Genomic DNA, 14,559 nt, shown 5'->3' with positions numbered 1-14,559 from the left:
GAAAGTAGATGTCATTGGGTGGGGTGGGTGGTACCATTGAACTCTTAATATGGCTGGATGTTAAGCAAAGCAAGAGGGTAAGACAACCTGACTTGGTATTGAAGTCATAGTGCCAGCACTGCCTGGTTAACTTTACTTGTAGAGTCTTGGAAGGGACCTGACTGGGGGGGGGGGATATCTTGGAGGGGAATGTCATGAAGAGTTTCAGCTGTTCATAATTTACTACTACACCACGGATTCCTCCTATCCCAAGATCCTAATATACGTCCAGGATCCTTCCATACTTCTGTAATTTTCCTGAATCTTTACTAATTTTTTTAAAAATACAAATAAATATAGTTTATCAAATCACATGGTGCATTCTCCTATGGAACCAATGATGGACATTTAATATTTATGTGATGGTTTGGAAACTGAGGTTTCTAATAAAGAGCTACTCCGATTCCTGCTCACAACAGCCACGCTCACAGTGGCCAAGCACTGGAAGTCTGCTGCAGATTTGCAAAACTATTGGGACCTCCAGTTCTGGACCATTGCATTAATGGGAAAGTTAACAAAACATACACCCAAAAGTGAAGGACAACTTTTCTATAGTTTGGCATCCATTTATTGAATATGCTCAAGCAAAGGAATATGATTGGCAGCCGCCCTCTTCCCATGGATTCCTTTGGGAAAAACATTCTTGGATATTATGTTCAGGAAGGGTGATTGCCTGGAACCATAATGCTGTTTTGGGAATACTCACTCCTCACATCCTTCCTTCCTTTGCTCTTTTCTGTTGTCATTATGGGTTTTTTTGTGTATTGGAAAATGAAAATTAAGAACAATCGCCTCCCTGTTATGTACTGAAGTTCTCACCCTGGGCCAGCAGGGGGATACTGTAGATAGTTTTCACTCAGGTCCACATATGCAAATAAGGGATCGAAAGTGGCGTTCAGTGATTGGATAGTTACAGAAAATGGTTACTGTTGTGTTCTAGTGGAGCTCTATATAAGCAGGCTGGCTGAGCCCTTCAGTTCAGTTCTGTTCTGGCCTGTGAATAAACAAGAGCTGTTTGAAGAATCGCTGTGTCCTCTGATATGTTCACCCACAACTTAACACTCTCCCCCCCCCTCAAAAAAGCTGCATGGTAGATTCTAGTAACTTTACCCAGGTCCCTCCAATGCCTCCTCACGGTTCTGCCAACCCGTGGACCATGGCAGTAACCAAGGGAAGGCAGTGGGGGGGGGGGGGGCAGCTGCCATCTTCCCAACAAGAAAAATAAATACTTCACTAACTGAGGTTTTGATTTCCCAACATGAAGCCTGGCTACGCCCTGAGCAGAAACCGTTCAGAGACGCAAGGCGCATCGAGGTCCCGAAGGCGCTTCAGAAGCGCGCTCTGGAACAGGCCGCGCAGCAGTCGCAGAAGCCAGGGAACCGGTTGCTCTTTAACTTCAACGAGGGACTTTGCTCTTTAACTTTAAGCTGGGCGGGAAAAGCTCCCGGAGGCGTTAGCGCGCCAGTGAGGAGGAGAGAGAGCGGGCTATAAGCTCCTGAGGGAAGAGAGGCGTCAGGTCCCGCCGCCAAGCCGGTCGTGCTCTCCGTGGGAGACCTGCAGTTGTGGATCATGGAGTCCAGTGTGGTGAGGAAAGCGGCGTCGGGCGGGTGGAGTGGGGCGCCAAGGGGACCCTCCCCCCCCCAGCCCAGCGAAGGAAGTCCGGGGACGCTAGTGCCCTTTGTACGCCCAGGTGCCTGAAAAGGCCATTCGCCTCAGCTGCCTTTGTTTACCTTCCTCCCCAATGAATCGTTGCCACTGGCATTCGCGATATGGATTCTTGCCGAGTTTAGGGCTGCCGCGCGGTAATGAGTGAAAACGAATAACTGAAAATAAACTGTTTCAGACGAGTTGCTTCCTCAACAGCTTTTCCTTCCTCAAACCAGGTGTGTGTCCCCCCCCCCCCCGCGTTGTTCTTATCATTTCCTTATTTCTTTGAGAGTCTAATTAGGGTTGCCAACTGACAGGGAGCAGGGGATGGCCAGACCTGCTCTTGTGCCTTTTAGCTGCCTATTGGTGTGCAGAAATGCACAGCTGAAGCCATTTTGCAAGCCTGCAGAGAAGCATGAAGGGCAGCAGTCCCATTCCTGTGTGAAGGCACTGTATGGAGGGGCTGACTGAAAAGCTGGCAACCTCATCCATGCAAGTTGGTGGTTCCCAATTAGCTAAGTACCCCCTGTTTCTCAGGGAAGTTTTTAATATGTGACATTTTAGTGTATTTTTCATCTTTGTTGGAAGCCGCCCAGAGTGGCTGGGGAAACCCAACCAGATGGGCGGGGTACAAATAATAAATTATATATTATATATATATAAAAACAACCAACCAACCAAAACCACAAGCTATGGACTTTCTCACTTTTGAGAATTTTGAAACCTCTACAGTAGGTTTTGTCGTGTGCCATGCACCCTCTGGGTGGCCTATACAGGCTCCTTGGGGTTTGCGGACCACTGGGAAGCACTGATGTAAGTGATTGTGTGTATAAAAGTGAGAGCTGATGGCAGTGACAGATCTTGGGGTCCCAAATTTCAGCAGTGCCCTGTGTGATGCCAAAATTCAGCACTATCTTGCCCCATTCTAAATCATAGTTGTGGTACTACCCCCGCCCGAGGCTCTGCGTCCATTGCGGCTGATCCCTAAATCCATCTCTGATGATGATTGCCCAGTGCACAAGTGTCTTGACATGAAATAAGAGAGGTGGTTTTTGGATTAGACTGGTTCCTGTGGGACCGGTTCTGTGCACTTTGTTACTTTATCCTGAGCCTTGCACACAACATGGAGATAAACCAGTCTTTCCTGCCTGCAATTGTCCTTGAGAAATTCAAGGCTCAAAGTCTTGCTTTACCATTTGACTCACAGTATTGCTTTGAGCAAGCGTCTGTTTCTCAGGGATATCTACTGCATGGAATTGGAAGGGGCTGTGACGTCATTACGGTGAAGCACATTGTTCAGGGCTGAAAACTACTATGGAAATGTGATGCTAAACTGGCACAACTGTGTAGCAAAGCCTTACACCTGCAGCACATTTAGTGTTTTGTGGGGCGGTTAGCCTGCATGATGCCTGAGTCCCTTATTCCTGGGGTCCTGGTTCCATCAAGGGTTAAAATCTAATAGAGGATTCAAGTGCTGAAGTAAGCGTCTTGGTGAGTTAATGGCCCTAAGTAGGGTCACTGGTATAACAAAGGAGATTGCTTTGTGCCAGATGTCAGATAGGTGGGCCCCCTTCCCTCACCTGGCTGGTTATTGGAAGGACAATGGCCAGTGTGTGTGTGAACTGGCAGGCAGAAGCCAGAGAGTGAGAGCCATGCTTGATTTCTGTTTGATTCCAAGATTGTGACTATGGGAGAAGCAAGACTTTATGGGATGATAATGCTGTGAGCCCTTCCATCTTAGGCACAGGTTGTATATATGTGTAAATAAACCATATATCCTAAAGGCACCACAGTCTCTGCTATCCCTCATTCTGAGGAAACCGAGCCCTGGGTAAGTGCCTGGAACCTCTGGCATCTTGCACTGCTCAGAGATTAGGGTGGCATTCAACAGTACTTACTTAGTGTGTGTGTGTGTGGTTTTTTTTCTCTTCCAGGATCTATCTTTCCTGATTGTTGGGATGCTGGTTGCAATATCTGTTGCATTGTTGGTTTTTAAACCAATGGCCTCTCGGAAGAAGAAAGGTCCAATTACTTTACAAGATCCAAATATCAAGTATGCATTGTGTTTGAGAGAGAGAGAGGTAAATTATCTTCTCTTACATGGTTTGAATGCACTAAGTGGTCTTATACTGAATTAATCCATTGGTCCATCCACAACTGTATTGTCTATTGTGGCTGGCAGTAGCTGTCCAGGATGAGTTCCTTTCAATTGCAGATGACAGGGACTAAACCAGGGGCTTCGTACATGCAAAAGTTGTGCTCTTTATTGTTAGAATCATAGAATTGTAGAGTTGTAAGGGATAACAAAGGTCATCAGGATGCAATGCAGGAATCTTTTGCCCAGTGTGGGGCTCGAACCCTTGACTCTGAGATTAACAATCTTTTGCTATTATTGTTAGATTTATTTATACCTTGTGTTTCCCTGACAGAAATCAATGCAGCTTGCAGATAAAAAACAAGAATAACTAAAAACATAGAAAAAGCAATAATTAAAATACAATTAAACATTGATAGAATTAAAACTGTATACATATATAAAATCTGTTTTAAAAATATAATTACCCTAAAAGCAACATGGCACCAGCCCTTTAATTAAAAGAAGTCAATTCCTAAAAGCCTGTTGGAGCAGGAAAGTATTCAGCTGCCAGAAGGACAGCAAGTAAGGAGCTATTCCAGCTTCTCTAGGGAGGGAGTTCCAGAGTCTGGGAGCAGCTACCTGGGCAGCCTTTCTCAATCTGTGGGTCCCCAGATGTTGTTGAACTACAACTCCCATTAACCCTAGCCAGAGCTCAGGGATGATGGGAGTTGTAGTCCAACAACATCTGGGGACCCAGAGGTTGAGAACCACTGAAGGCCCTCTCCTGCGTACCCACCAAGCTTGCCTGTGAGGGTGGTGGGACTGAGAGAAAAGCCTCCGCTGAAGATCTCAAAACCCAGGCAGGTTTGGATGAGGGAGTAAGGACCTAAGCTGTGTATTCTGCCACTGAACTAGAACCCCTCCTAGCTGTTTGCATTTCATAGCAAGAAACGAACTTTGACATATTTTCCCTGTGTTACGGCTGTATCTCTGTGACAAATCAATGCACAATGCACAAAATGCCTCTGAAATAAAAATAGCCAATCTTTACTAATTTCAAGGTGCTGAGCACAAAAATGACATTAACATGAGTTGATTGGCTCCTGTGTAGGAGATACAAAGTGTCAGTACGCCTTTGAGCCGATGCCAACGACTAGGCTCAACAACTGGATCTGCCCCGACTGGGCTAGGCAACTGGAAAGCACTTCCAGAGACCTTCCACTCCTGGAAATCAGGTCTAAGTGCACTGGACCCACAACTGTGAGTTGTGAGCACCAAACTCAGCAGAGTATGAACAACACAGAAGAAAGCGGTGAAGCATAACTTCTTTTATTTCTAATAGCTACTGCAAACTAAATTAAAGAGGTACTGGCTTGCATGAGTGTTACAGCTCTCACTCAGCCATCTAATCACAACAGAGATAACACAGAGACTCTTACAGGCAGGAGCGGAAGAAGCAAAGAGCAGTTTCCGCCCCCTCCTTTCTGAAAACATCAGGAGATTTTCGCAATGGGAGGGGGTGAAAATATCCACACAAAGAGGATCATGTATAAATGACCCAGTCCACATTGAGTACACAATTTCATTTGGCAACACTGAATTTCAAACTCCACACATTCTTACACAAGAAGAACTGAACAATCTTGTTTTCTGAGCTGTAGAGCTGTGCAAGGCCAAAGCGGAGTTACTGGGATCAAGACTTCAGCAATGGAATCTTCTGAAGGAAATTGTCTGAGTGACTTCGAATCACGCTAGTCATGAAGATCACCTTATGTTCTGCTATAATGTAAATGGCCTGATGAATGTCCTTGGAATCATTCAGGGTGATGAGAAAAAAAGCTTGGGATGTGTTTTGTCTGGTGTCAGCTAGCTTCCATGGGAATGTCAGAGCAGAAAACTACAAGGAACTGGTCGAAGACGTGTCACTGTATCGCAGACCTGGCTGCAATATGTCCTTAAAGATCCACTTTCTCCATTCACACTTAAATTTCTTTCCCGACAACTGTGGTATGGCTAGTGATGAGTTTTCATCAGGAAATTGCAACGATGGAGAAACGATTCCAGGGGAAGTGGTCTTCTGCCATGTTTGCTGACTTCTGTTGGACGCTGCCCAGAGATGCTACTGAACAGCTATGCAAGTGACAGGCTAAGCGGCATTGGATTTAGAAGCCGGCTTAACCGATGCATGTTGTCACGTGCACATTCTTCAATTGCCGTGTTTTTCGCTCTATAAGACGCACCCGACCATAAGACACACCTAGTTTTTAGAGGAGGAAAACAAGAAACAAGAAAGCAACGCAAAGCCTCCTGAGCGAAGAGGGAGGAGCGCTCCCGCAGCGCTCAAGAGGCTTTGCGTGGCTATCCCTGGAGAGCAAGAGGGATCGGTGCGCACCAATCCCTCTTGCTCTCCTGGCTTCAGCGATAGCTGCGCAGCCTGCATTTGTTCCATAAGACGCATACACATTTCCCCTTCCTTTTTAGGAAGTGAAAAGTGTGTCTTATAGAGTGAAAAATACGGTATATAGTAAACCTTTGCACATCTCTATGAAACAGTAGTCATTTTTTGTGTTTTCATTGTTGCATTTGTGTTCAGCCCCTCAAGATCTATAAGAAATGGCTACTTTTATTTCAGAGACATGACTTATGTCAGAATTTGTTGTGCAATGTAATGAACCAAGTAACTTTCTTCAAGTGAAAGAAGAATGCCACATCCCTAAACAGCCATTGCATGGACAGAGTGGGGAAGCAATCACTGTGGCTGGACCAACAGGGTCAGATGGATTTGCCTAAATGCTTTTGTGTCCTTCTCATAAGTGTCCCAGAAATATCTGATTGAGCCCTGTAGGAAGCAAAACACACTAGATTGATCTAGCCTGGCCCCTTTTTTCTTCTTAAGCCAATCTTAAGTCAGTGCAAGATGATTGGCTGAAGTAAAACAGGGCAGAAGCTAAGGAGAAGTGTAAGGTATTGTTTGCCAAGGGTATAATTTTACCTGTAAGCTTTTTAAGGAGCTTGGCTAGGAAGCAAGATTGAAAAAAAACAAGTGAAGAGATGAAAGCACACAAAACAGTTCTGATTACATGCAAAATGTAGGTGCTTCCACACTAGATGACCATAGAATGATAGAATTGTAGAATTGGAAGGTACACCAAGGGTCATCTAGTCCAACCCCCTGCAATTCAGGAATAAAGAATCAAGTTCTTACAGATGTGGAATGGGCATTATGTGTCACCTGTAGCAGTGCCTATTCTGCTAATCAAAGCAAATCCATGAAGAGTATTATGTGACTTTAAAAATTTGAAGTTTTGGAATGTTTTGTTACATAGCATAACCCTACAATACCCACCTTTTTGTGTTTTTACAGGAGATCAGTCACGATACCAGGAGATTTCGGTTTGAACTTCCGTCATCAAAACATATATTGGGCTTGCCTGTAGGTAAGCATGGCTGCATATTATGATTTCTAAGACAGAGCCTTTTGGGTGACAGCACCCCATCTCTGGAAAATCACTCTGGAAACTCTTCAGAACTGATTCAACTCCAATGTCAGTGGAGGCAAATTAAGATTGTACAGACTTTTCTTGGCATAACAGCCTAAAAATAATGATGTTTTCAAGCATAATGTGAGTTTGTGTTGGTTTCCAATTCCTCATCTTCCTGAAATTGATTTCCATGTGTTTTCAAGCTTATGTTCACAACTATGAAGATTCTTTCTTTCTTTCTCTCTCTCTCTCTTTCTCTCTCTCTCTCTCGCTTTTAAAAATGTAAATTTTGAGCAGTCCAACAGTTTAGCTAGTTTGTTAATGCTGTTATGAACTTTGGAATGAAAAGTTAACAGTTTCTCCCACCTAGGCCAACACGTATATCTCTCTGCCAAAGTGGACGGTAACCTTGTGATCCGGGCCTACACTCCAGTTTCTAGTGATGATGTGAAAGGCTATGTTGATTTAATCATAAAGGTATATTTAAATTTATTTAATGCTGGTAGCTTGATCCGCTTGGATTTTGGTTCTATTTCTCATAAACATGGGTCTAAATTACAATTTGCAGCCAGAAATTAGATCATTTTTAAATTTATGTCTGAAGAAGCACACTAGGTTATTATTAACATATTTTAAAAGTGTATGGGCTCATTCTGGAATCAGAGAATGGTGTGGACATGATGGGAAATACGCTTTGCCTCAGCTTCCTTTATTATACATGTTAACAGAGACTTGTCTGTCTGGGCACTGAAAATAAAACACAACTCACATTTGTGTGTGTGTGTGTGTGTGTGTGTGTGTGTGTACAATGATCTTAAAGTGCTCTCATGGGTGTTTTGAAGATTGGTTCTACTGTGGGTACTGAATATGTCTGCAGGTTCTGATGGATTTAGTGGGTTATAGGGGTGGGGGGATGTAATGATGTATATCTTGAATGCCAGCCACTGAACTTTGTACTGATCTCCCCCCCCCCCCCAGATCAAATGTATAGTTGCATGTTAAATAAGCTTAATGTTTTTACTTGGGGAAGGAAGAAGCTTTCAAAATCCTGGTTGCATCTTGACAGTAGGAAGATGAAGTACAGAAACAGCTGGTTCTTTCTTCAGTGATACATTGGAATAAATGTAACTGAAGCAACTTTATTACTATTTTTTCTTGAGTACTGGAAGTATTAAAGGACCAGTGTATGTGCAAGTGACTTTCCCCCCCTGTGGCTGGATCATTCATTGCTGCAGTAACTGCAGTAGGATGGAAAAACTTGAGTTGTCTAAATTAATGACTTCTTTTCAAGCCATCCTTGTATGTCACTCTGTTGTGGGGTTTTGTCTTCTCTCGTGTATAGTAGCAACATTTAATCTAACCCAGGATTCTTCCAAGGCTTGAAAAGAATCATTGCGCACAGGGAAGTATTAATACAGGCACCTCCATCATTTATCCACTTGCTCCTCTGCCTGATGCACACAAATGTGGCAGGTGAAAGTTATCCAGGCATGGAATAAAGAGGTTGAAAAAACTTAAATCTGATAAATATGTCAATTTCAGGCTTTTGTATAAAACAGAAGGGCAGGGCCAGTGCTATGCCAGCCATACTAAAGACAGGATGTTTCTGCTTTGATATAAAGATTAGTGACTTGTGAGCATATTGTGTGATACTCTGTAACACTTTGTAATGAAAAAGGTGAATCTTTTGCTGTTCTGGGGGGAAGGATGTCATAGAAAGGGTGGGGAACCTGTGGTTGTCCAGATGTTGGATAATAATAATAATAATATTTTATTTATATCCCACCCTCCCCAGCCGAAGCCTGGCTCAGAGCGGCTAACAACAATAAAAGTAACACAGCATTCTAAAAGCAATTCATTGATTTCATAACTCTCATCATTCCTGACCATTGGCCATGATGGGAGTTGGAGTCCAGCAACATCTGAACGACTACAGGTGTCCCCCCCCCCGGCCTACTTCCAGGATGACTTCTTACCAAAGCTTATCCAGAGACCAAATAAGACTTAGTACTTTAGACTTGAGTTCTTAAAGTTTATCTGGTAGGGTAAATAGAAGTGCAGTGGTTTTTTTGTTACAAACTCTGGGATTTTCTGGGTTCTATTTCATGTTTTGTGTGATAACAGGCAATTGTGACACTTCGTTTTAGCTCAAAGGGCAGAGTGAAAAATGTTGTTATTTACTCCTTTCCATTGCATCTCACTGTTGCCTTAAAGTAAAATGGCTAAATTCTTTCTACCACTGTTGTGTGTTCACTTCCTCTTCAAACAGGTTTACTACAAAAACATTCACCCCAAGTTTCCGGAAGGTGGGAAGATGTCCCAGCATTTAGACAACATGAAAATTGGCGATACCATTGACTTCAGAGGACCTAATGGACTTCTGGTATACAAGGGGTCAGGTACAATAAGGTCACAGAATCCAGATGCTTAAAATAGCTGCTAGATGATGTGATGAAGAAGATATTTGGGGCAGTCTTTCACCTGTTGTCCGAACACTGTAACATTAGTATGCCAAAGAGGGTAATCAACAGGAATTTGTGACAACTGAACAGTGATGGTGCTCTTGAGAGACAGATGGGCAGAAGTCACTGAGAGATAAGAGTTACAGCATCTCAGCTGAAGCAGGGGGGCTTCAAGATGATGTGTATCTTTAAATCGTTTATCTATCATGTGCTGCAGTAGAATTGGAGCAGTCATTTCATCAGACTCTGTTGAAGGGAGAGAGAGTGGACTGCAGGGCCTCTCCTTCAGTTCTGCTGAGATATCACAAATATTTGGATCCTCCACTTATGGAAATCTTTCAATTCCAGGCTGTCATTACAAGAACTCTTCAATTGAAAAACAGTGCCCCGAGTTTGCTTTTTTCTTTCTTCCTCCCAATCTTTTTCTCTCTCTCTTGTGTCACTCACCTCAGGCTTATAAACTAAAAGACATGGCACACAAAAAAAAAAGATTGGTAGGGAGAAAGAAAGATGCAAACTCAAAATTTAAAAAAGATCACACTGCCCAGAGCAACTTCTAAACATATCACTTATATTTGTAAGCTGCTCTGGGCACCTCTTTTTCTTTTTTTAACTGAAGAGTAGGGTAAAAATGCTTTTAATAATAATGCATTTTAATTTTTTTGCTAAGATAATTGCTAACTCCAGTCCTTTTTAAAATACATGTGCATCAATACCTTCTCTTATAGTGCAGTCCTATGCATGTTTAGTTGAAAGTAAGTCCCACTGTGTGCAGTGGGACGTACTCTCAAGTAACTATGCACAGAATTACAGCCTTAATTACATAGTTTTCTATTCCATGTTAGCTGCTGTAAATGAAGCAACGTACTCCAACCTATAAATCCTGGCTTCTACTGGCTAGACTATATTGCCTCACTGTTAATATGATGAGTGACCGGCTGTGTAGCTCAATCCTGTGTTTACTTGGAGGTAAAGCCTACTGTTTCAGTAGGTTTACATAGGATTGCAGATTTAAAGAGCAGTGTTGCATGGCACAGTGATTAAATGCTGCTGAAATGGTCATAGGTTCACTCTTTGGTTTGCCTTGACAGCTGTAATCTCATTTTCACACAGGTAAATTTTCTATCAAGCCAGATAAGAAGTCTGAAGCAAGGATAAAGTTTGCAAAACATGTTGGAATGATAGCTGGAGGAACAGGTATGATATTATGCCTTGGTGAGGGGACAGATAGTGCTGAGCACATGGCAAGAACTAAAGTTACTGCATATATTTTATGTGATCATTAAACTTGGGTGGGGCTAGCTTGAGGCTTTCCCATATTCATTGTGGGCACTTCTGAAGTCCTTCATGCCAGAGGACTCATTGTGTGGAGGAGGCTGCTTGGCAAGCCGTTTTAGTATTTGTTGACCCCTGGTTTGAACTCAGTAGATGGCATTATGTGATAACTAAAGCCTCTGTCACCCTTTGGCCTGTTATAACTTATCAACAGTATAGAAGTGTTGCATTTATACAAAATACATTTACTTGGGCCTGATTTAAGATTCCTGCTGCTTCTTTCAGCAGTGAATGATATGGCAGTGGTCTGCCCTTTATTCAGCTCAATATTCAGTTGCATCGGCCACTGTTCCCTTTCACCTGCTGGAGAAGTCTCCTTTTGCCCCATGGCAGAAGGGTGGAAGGTAGCATTGCAGGAAGAGCTGGGTGGGAGAAGCTGTGGCTGCATTCTTGTGGGGCAGTTGTGGGGTCACTAAGAGGCAGGAGTGCTTTCTGTGTTGCACCCTAGTAACGCTCTGGCCAACATCAATTTGAGAACTGAGTGATCTATAACTGTCTGGTTGAGTGAAAACATGGCGTGAGCACAAGAGCTTGGGGTCATGCAGTAATTCTGAAATAGTTACCATCTTGGAGCAGGTAGTATTGATCCCACCGGGTGGCTGGGGAAACCCAGCCAGATGGGCGGGGTAGAAATAACTAAATAAATAGTAGTAGTAGTAGTAGTAGTAGTAATTGTTATGTACTGAGGTTCTCACCCTGGGCCAGCAGGGGGATACTGTAGATAGTTATGCAAATAAGGGATTGAAAGTGACGTTCAGTGATTGGATAGTTTTAGAAAGTTGTTACAGTAACGTTGTACTGGAGCTCTATATAAGCAGGCTGACTAAACCCTTCAGTTCAGTTCTGTCCTGGCCTGTGAATAAACAAGAGCTGTTTGAAGAATTGCTGTGTCGTCTGATATGTTCACCCACAACTTAACAATAATAATGATGATGATGATGATGATGATGTCATCCTTAGGAATGTACTTACCAATCTAAGAGATTTAGTCTGGAGTGTGAATTCAGCTACACCGAATATAGTAAATGCAGGCTAATCATCAAGCACTACTGCTAAGCAGTCCATTCCCCTTGTCCTATTTTACAGCTAGTCAAACAAAATCTGGGATGGACTAATCTAAAATCTTACAAAAATCCAATTAGGATAAGGCAGCATTAAGTGTCTCTGCTTGTGGGAATAGAAAATAAACATCTAATTGTTGCATTTGGCTTTGATTTTTATAGGAATTACTCCAATGCTTCAACTAATTCGTCACATTACAAAGGACCCCAAAGATAACACCAAGTGTTACCTTCTTTTTGCTAACCAGGTAAGTAGACTTCTCTAGTTTATTGATTTTTCTCTGTGGTTCTCACAAAGGATTTCGAGAAGTGGAACTGAAACAGGGTTTTAACAAGCAACAGTTTGAGTGTTAGAAGGCGGCAAGAGAAGGCAGCTTGTATGCATTTTCCCATCCAGGATAAACCAGAAAGTTTGGCCAGAAAGTGAATGTTAATCACACTTACTCAGAAGTAAGGTCAGTTTGCTCTCCTTCACTGGAATTCTGTTCTAAGCAAAGGGTATCATAGCCTCAATGCTAAACTTTTGAGGAGCTGATTGATTTTACCTAATAAGGTAAAAATAAGAGGGGGCAGTGAAGTTAGAAACAATGGTGCATAAAGGTGATTAAGAGAGGTGTGTGTATGCATGAATCTCCCAATTATTGTACTTCGTGGATGTTTCACTGACCTTCTACCGATAGACAGAAGAAGATATATTATTGAGACCAGAGCTTGAAGATGTAGCAGCAAATCACTCGGATCAGTTTAAACTGTGGTACACTTTGGACAGACCACCTCAGGGTAAGCGACTCTGGCTTTGAGTATGGCATACTTCTAGTGTAGGGATATGTTTGCCTTGCTATGATGTTAGATAAATTCTAGTGAGCATTTAAAGTTTGTAAACCAGGATTTTTCTGTCTTCGATCATTTTTCCTGGTTGTCGTTGATGATGCACCCCAGGAACCCTTGCAAAGCAAAATGCTATTTCACTAGTAAGACAAAAACATCAGGTGTTAAGACTTTTTTTGGGGGGGGGTAACCACAGGAATCATGATGGTTAGGATTTTCTATTGAGGGAGGTGAGAGGGGAAGAAGGAACAGCAGCTCTAAGGAACAACCACCAACTTCTTTTTCTCTTGGTTTAAGACTAGGAGCCTGCCCCATGTAGATTGTTGCATTTTATAAATGCTGTCCATGCTGTTTGTAAGATTCAGTAAGAGCTTTACTAGGTTCTAGTTACATCTTTGGAATGTGCATCAAACTGTCATCTGGAGATCTGATGGTCACCTATCAGGAGTGGCTAATGTGCTGCTGAGCTCCAGTTTCCCATCAGCCTCCACCCAGCATGGTGGGGAAGTCCAGAACTATCTGGTGGACCACTGGTTTCCTGCCATGCATGATGGTCTCACTCATTGAAGTCAGGGGCTGTCGCTTTATGGAACTGAATCTGGAAGCTCTTCTAGATGAGAGCGCTAAATGTGTTTGGATCATGATAGAATCTTCTCTGGATATCACATAGTAGACATATCTGATGTATTCTTAAGGTGATATAATAGACAAGTAATTAATATGGAAGACTAGCCCTGAGGCTTTCTAACTATGTCCACCATTTTTTCATTTCAGGCTGGAAGTATAGTGCTGGTTTTATTACGGATAGCATGATAAAAGAACATATGCCTCCCCCTGCCAGTGAGACTCTGATTCTGATGTGTGGACCCCCACCTATGATTCAGTTTGCTTGTCTGCCTAATCTTGAAAAGCTAGGGTATGCCAAAGAAAACACTTTTGCTTATTAAACCGAAGTTGTACCATCCCTTTTATAGTACGTTGTTGGTACATACAAATTTTGTGTTAAAGCAAGTAGTAAAATTGATGACTGATGGGAGTGGTATTTCCCGGACATAGCTGGGATGTGGCCATTGGAAATCCCCAAAATGTCTGGGATAATCTGGATGTATGGCAACTGGTGTTTATATCAACACTGCTTCTCATACTAACGGTGCTAGGTTATGCCTTCCTCTGCATTGAGATGCTGCTTAAACTGTTGCAACTATGTAATTACAACAGCTTCTTTTGTCCAAAAGTAGTTCTATAACCAGTAGAAGAATGCTGCATTTAAAAAGGCTATCGGGGAAGCTAACAGTTTTCCATTTAATAAACATCAAATTGTTTTGTAAAATTTGTTTGATGCAGTAATATAATTTACTTCACAATGACCATTCAAGTATGTTCATTATTCTGTCATTGTCTCTCTTCCCTGGCCCGGATTTTTCACATGTCATCAGCTTTAGTGAATCCCATCTCAGAAAACCAGGGGGAACATCAGTGCTTCCTGTAAGAACCATGCAAGAGTAGGCAGAAAGTGAAATCTGCTGTTGAGACCATCCTATCTGTTGGGGCCATGCTGCCATTGGAGCATGAAAGCCAAAGCCCATTTTATAGGTCGGACAGCATGAAGAGCTTCACTGTTGGGCAGG

The 14,559-nt window shown here is 42.7% G+C and overlaps 1 protein-coding gene across 3 annotated transcripts; it reads left to right on the top strand.

Moving 5' to 3' along the window:
* The first annotated feature begins 1,395 nt into the window (after nt 1-1,395).
* On the top strand, nt 1,396-14,261 carry CYB5R2 (cytochrome b5 reductase 2). Of its 3 annotated transcripts, none has more exons than XM_081012426.1 (9): nt 1,398-1,623; nt 3,621-3,767; nt 7,128-7,200; nt 7,616-7,722; nt 9,515-9,644; nt 10,821-10,904; nt 12,266-12,351; nt 12,784-12,883; nt 13,706-14,261. In XM_081012426.1, exons 1-9 carry the CDS (start codon nt 1,609-1,611, stop codon nt 13,876-13,878), a joined length of 915 nt encoding a protein of 304 aa, XP_080868552.1. In that variant the 5' UTR covers nt 1,398-1,608; the 3' UTR covers nt 13,879-14,261. The 3 variants fall into 3 exon arrangements, with proteins under 3 accessions (XP_080868554.1, XP_080868552.1, XP_080868553.1); XM_081012427.1 differs by lacking the exon at nt 1,398-1,623 and adding an exon at nt 1,711-1,922; XM_081012428.1 differs by lacking the exon at nt 3,621-3,767 and having other exon boundaries at nt 1,396-1,623.
* Nucleotides 14,262-14,559: the final 298 nt, after the last annotated feature.

The sequence above is a fragment of the Podarcis pityusensis genome, assembly GCF_964106645.2.
Source record: "Podarcis pityusensis genome assembly, chromosome: 1".
NCBI lineage: Eukaryota > Metazoa > Chordata > Lepidosauria > Squamata > Lacertidae > Podarcis > Podarcis pityusensis.
Note: the sequence above shows the minus strand (reverse complement) of the source record. Positions and strands in the feature narration are given on the sequence as shown.

Coding starts and splice junctions, on each gene's coding strand:
- CYB5R2 (XM_081012426.1), top strand. Junction 7,201..7,615: donor TATATTGGGCTTGCCTGTAG/GTAAGCATGGCT, acceptor TCTCCCACCTAG/GCCAACACGTATATCTCTCT. Junction 12,352..12,783: donor ACCTTCTTTTTGCTAACCAG/GTAAGTAGACTT, acceptor TTCTACCGATAG/ACAGAAGAAGATATATTATT.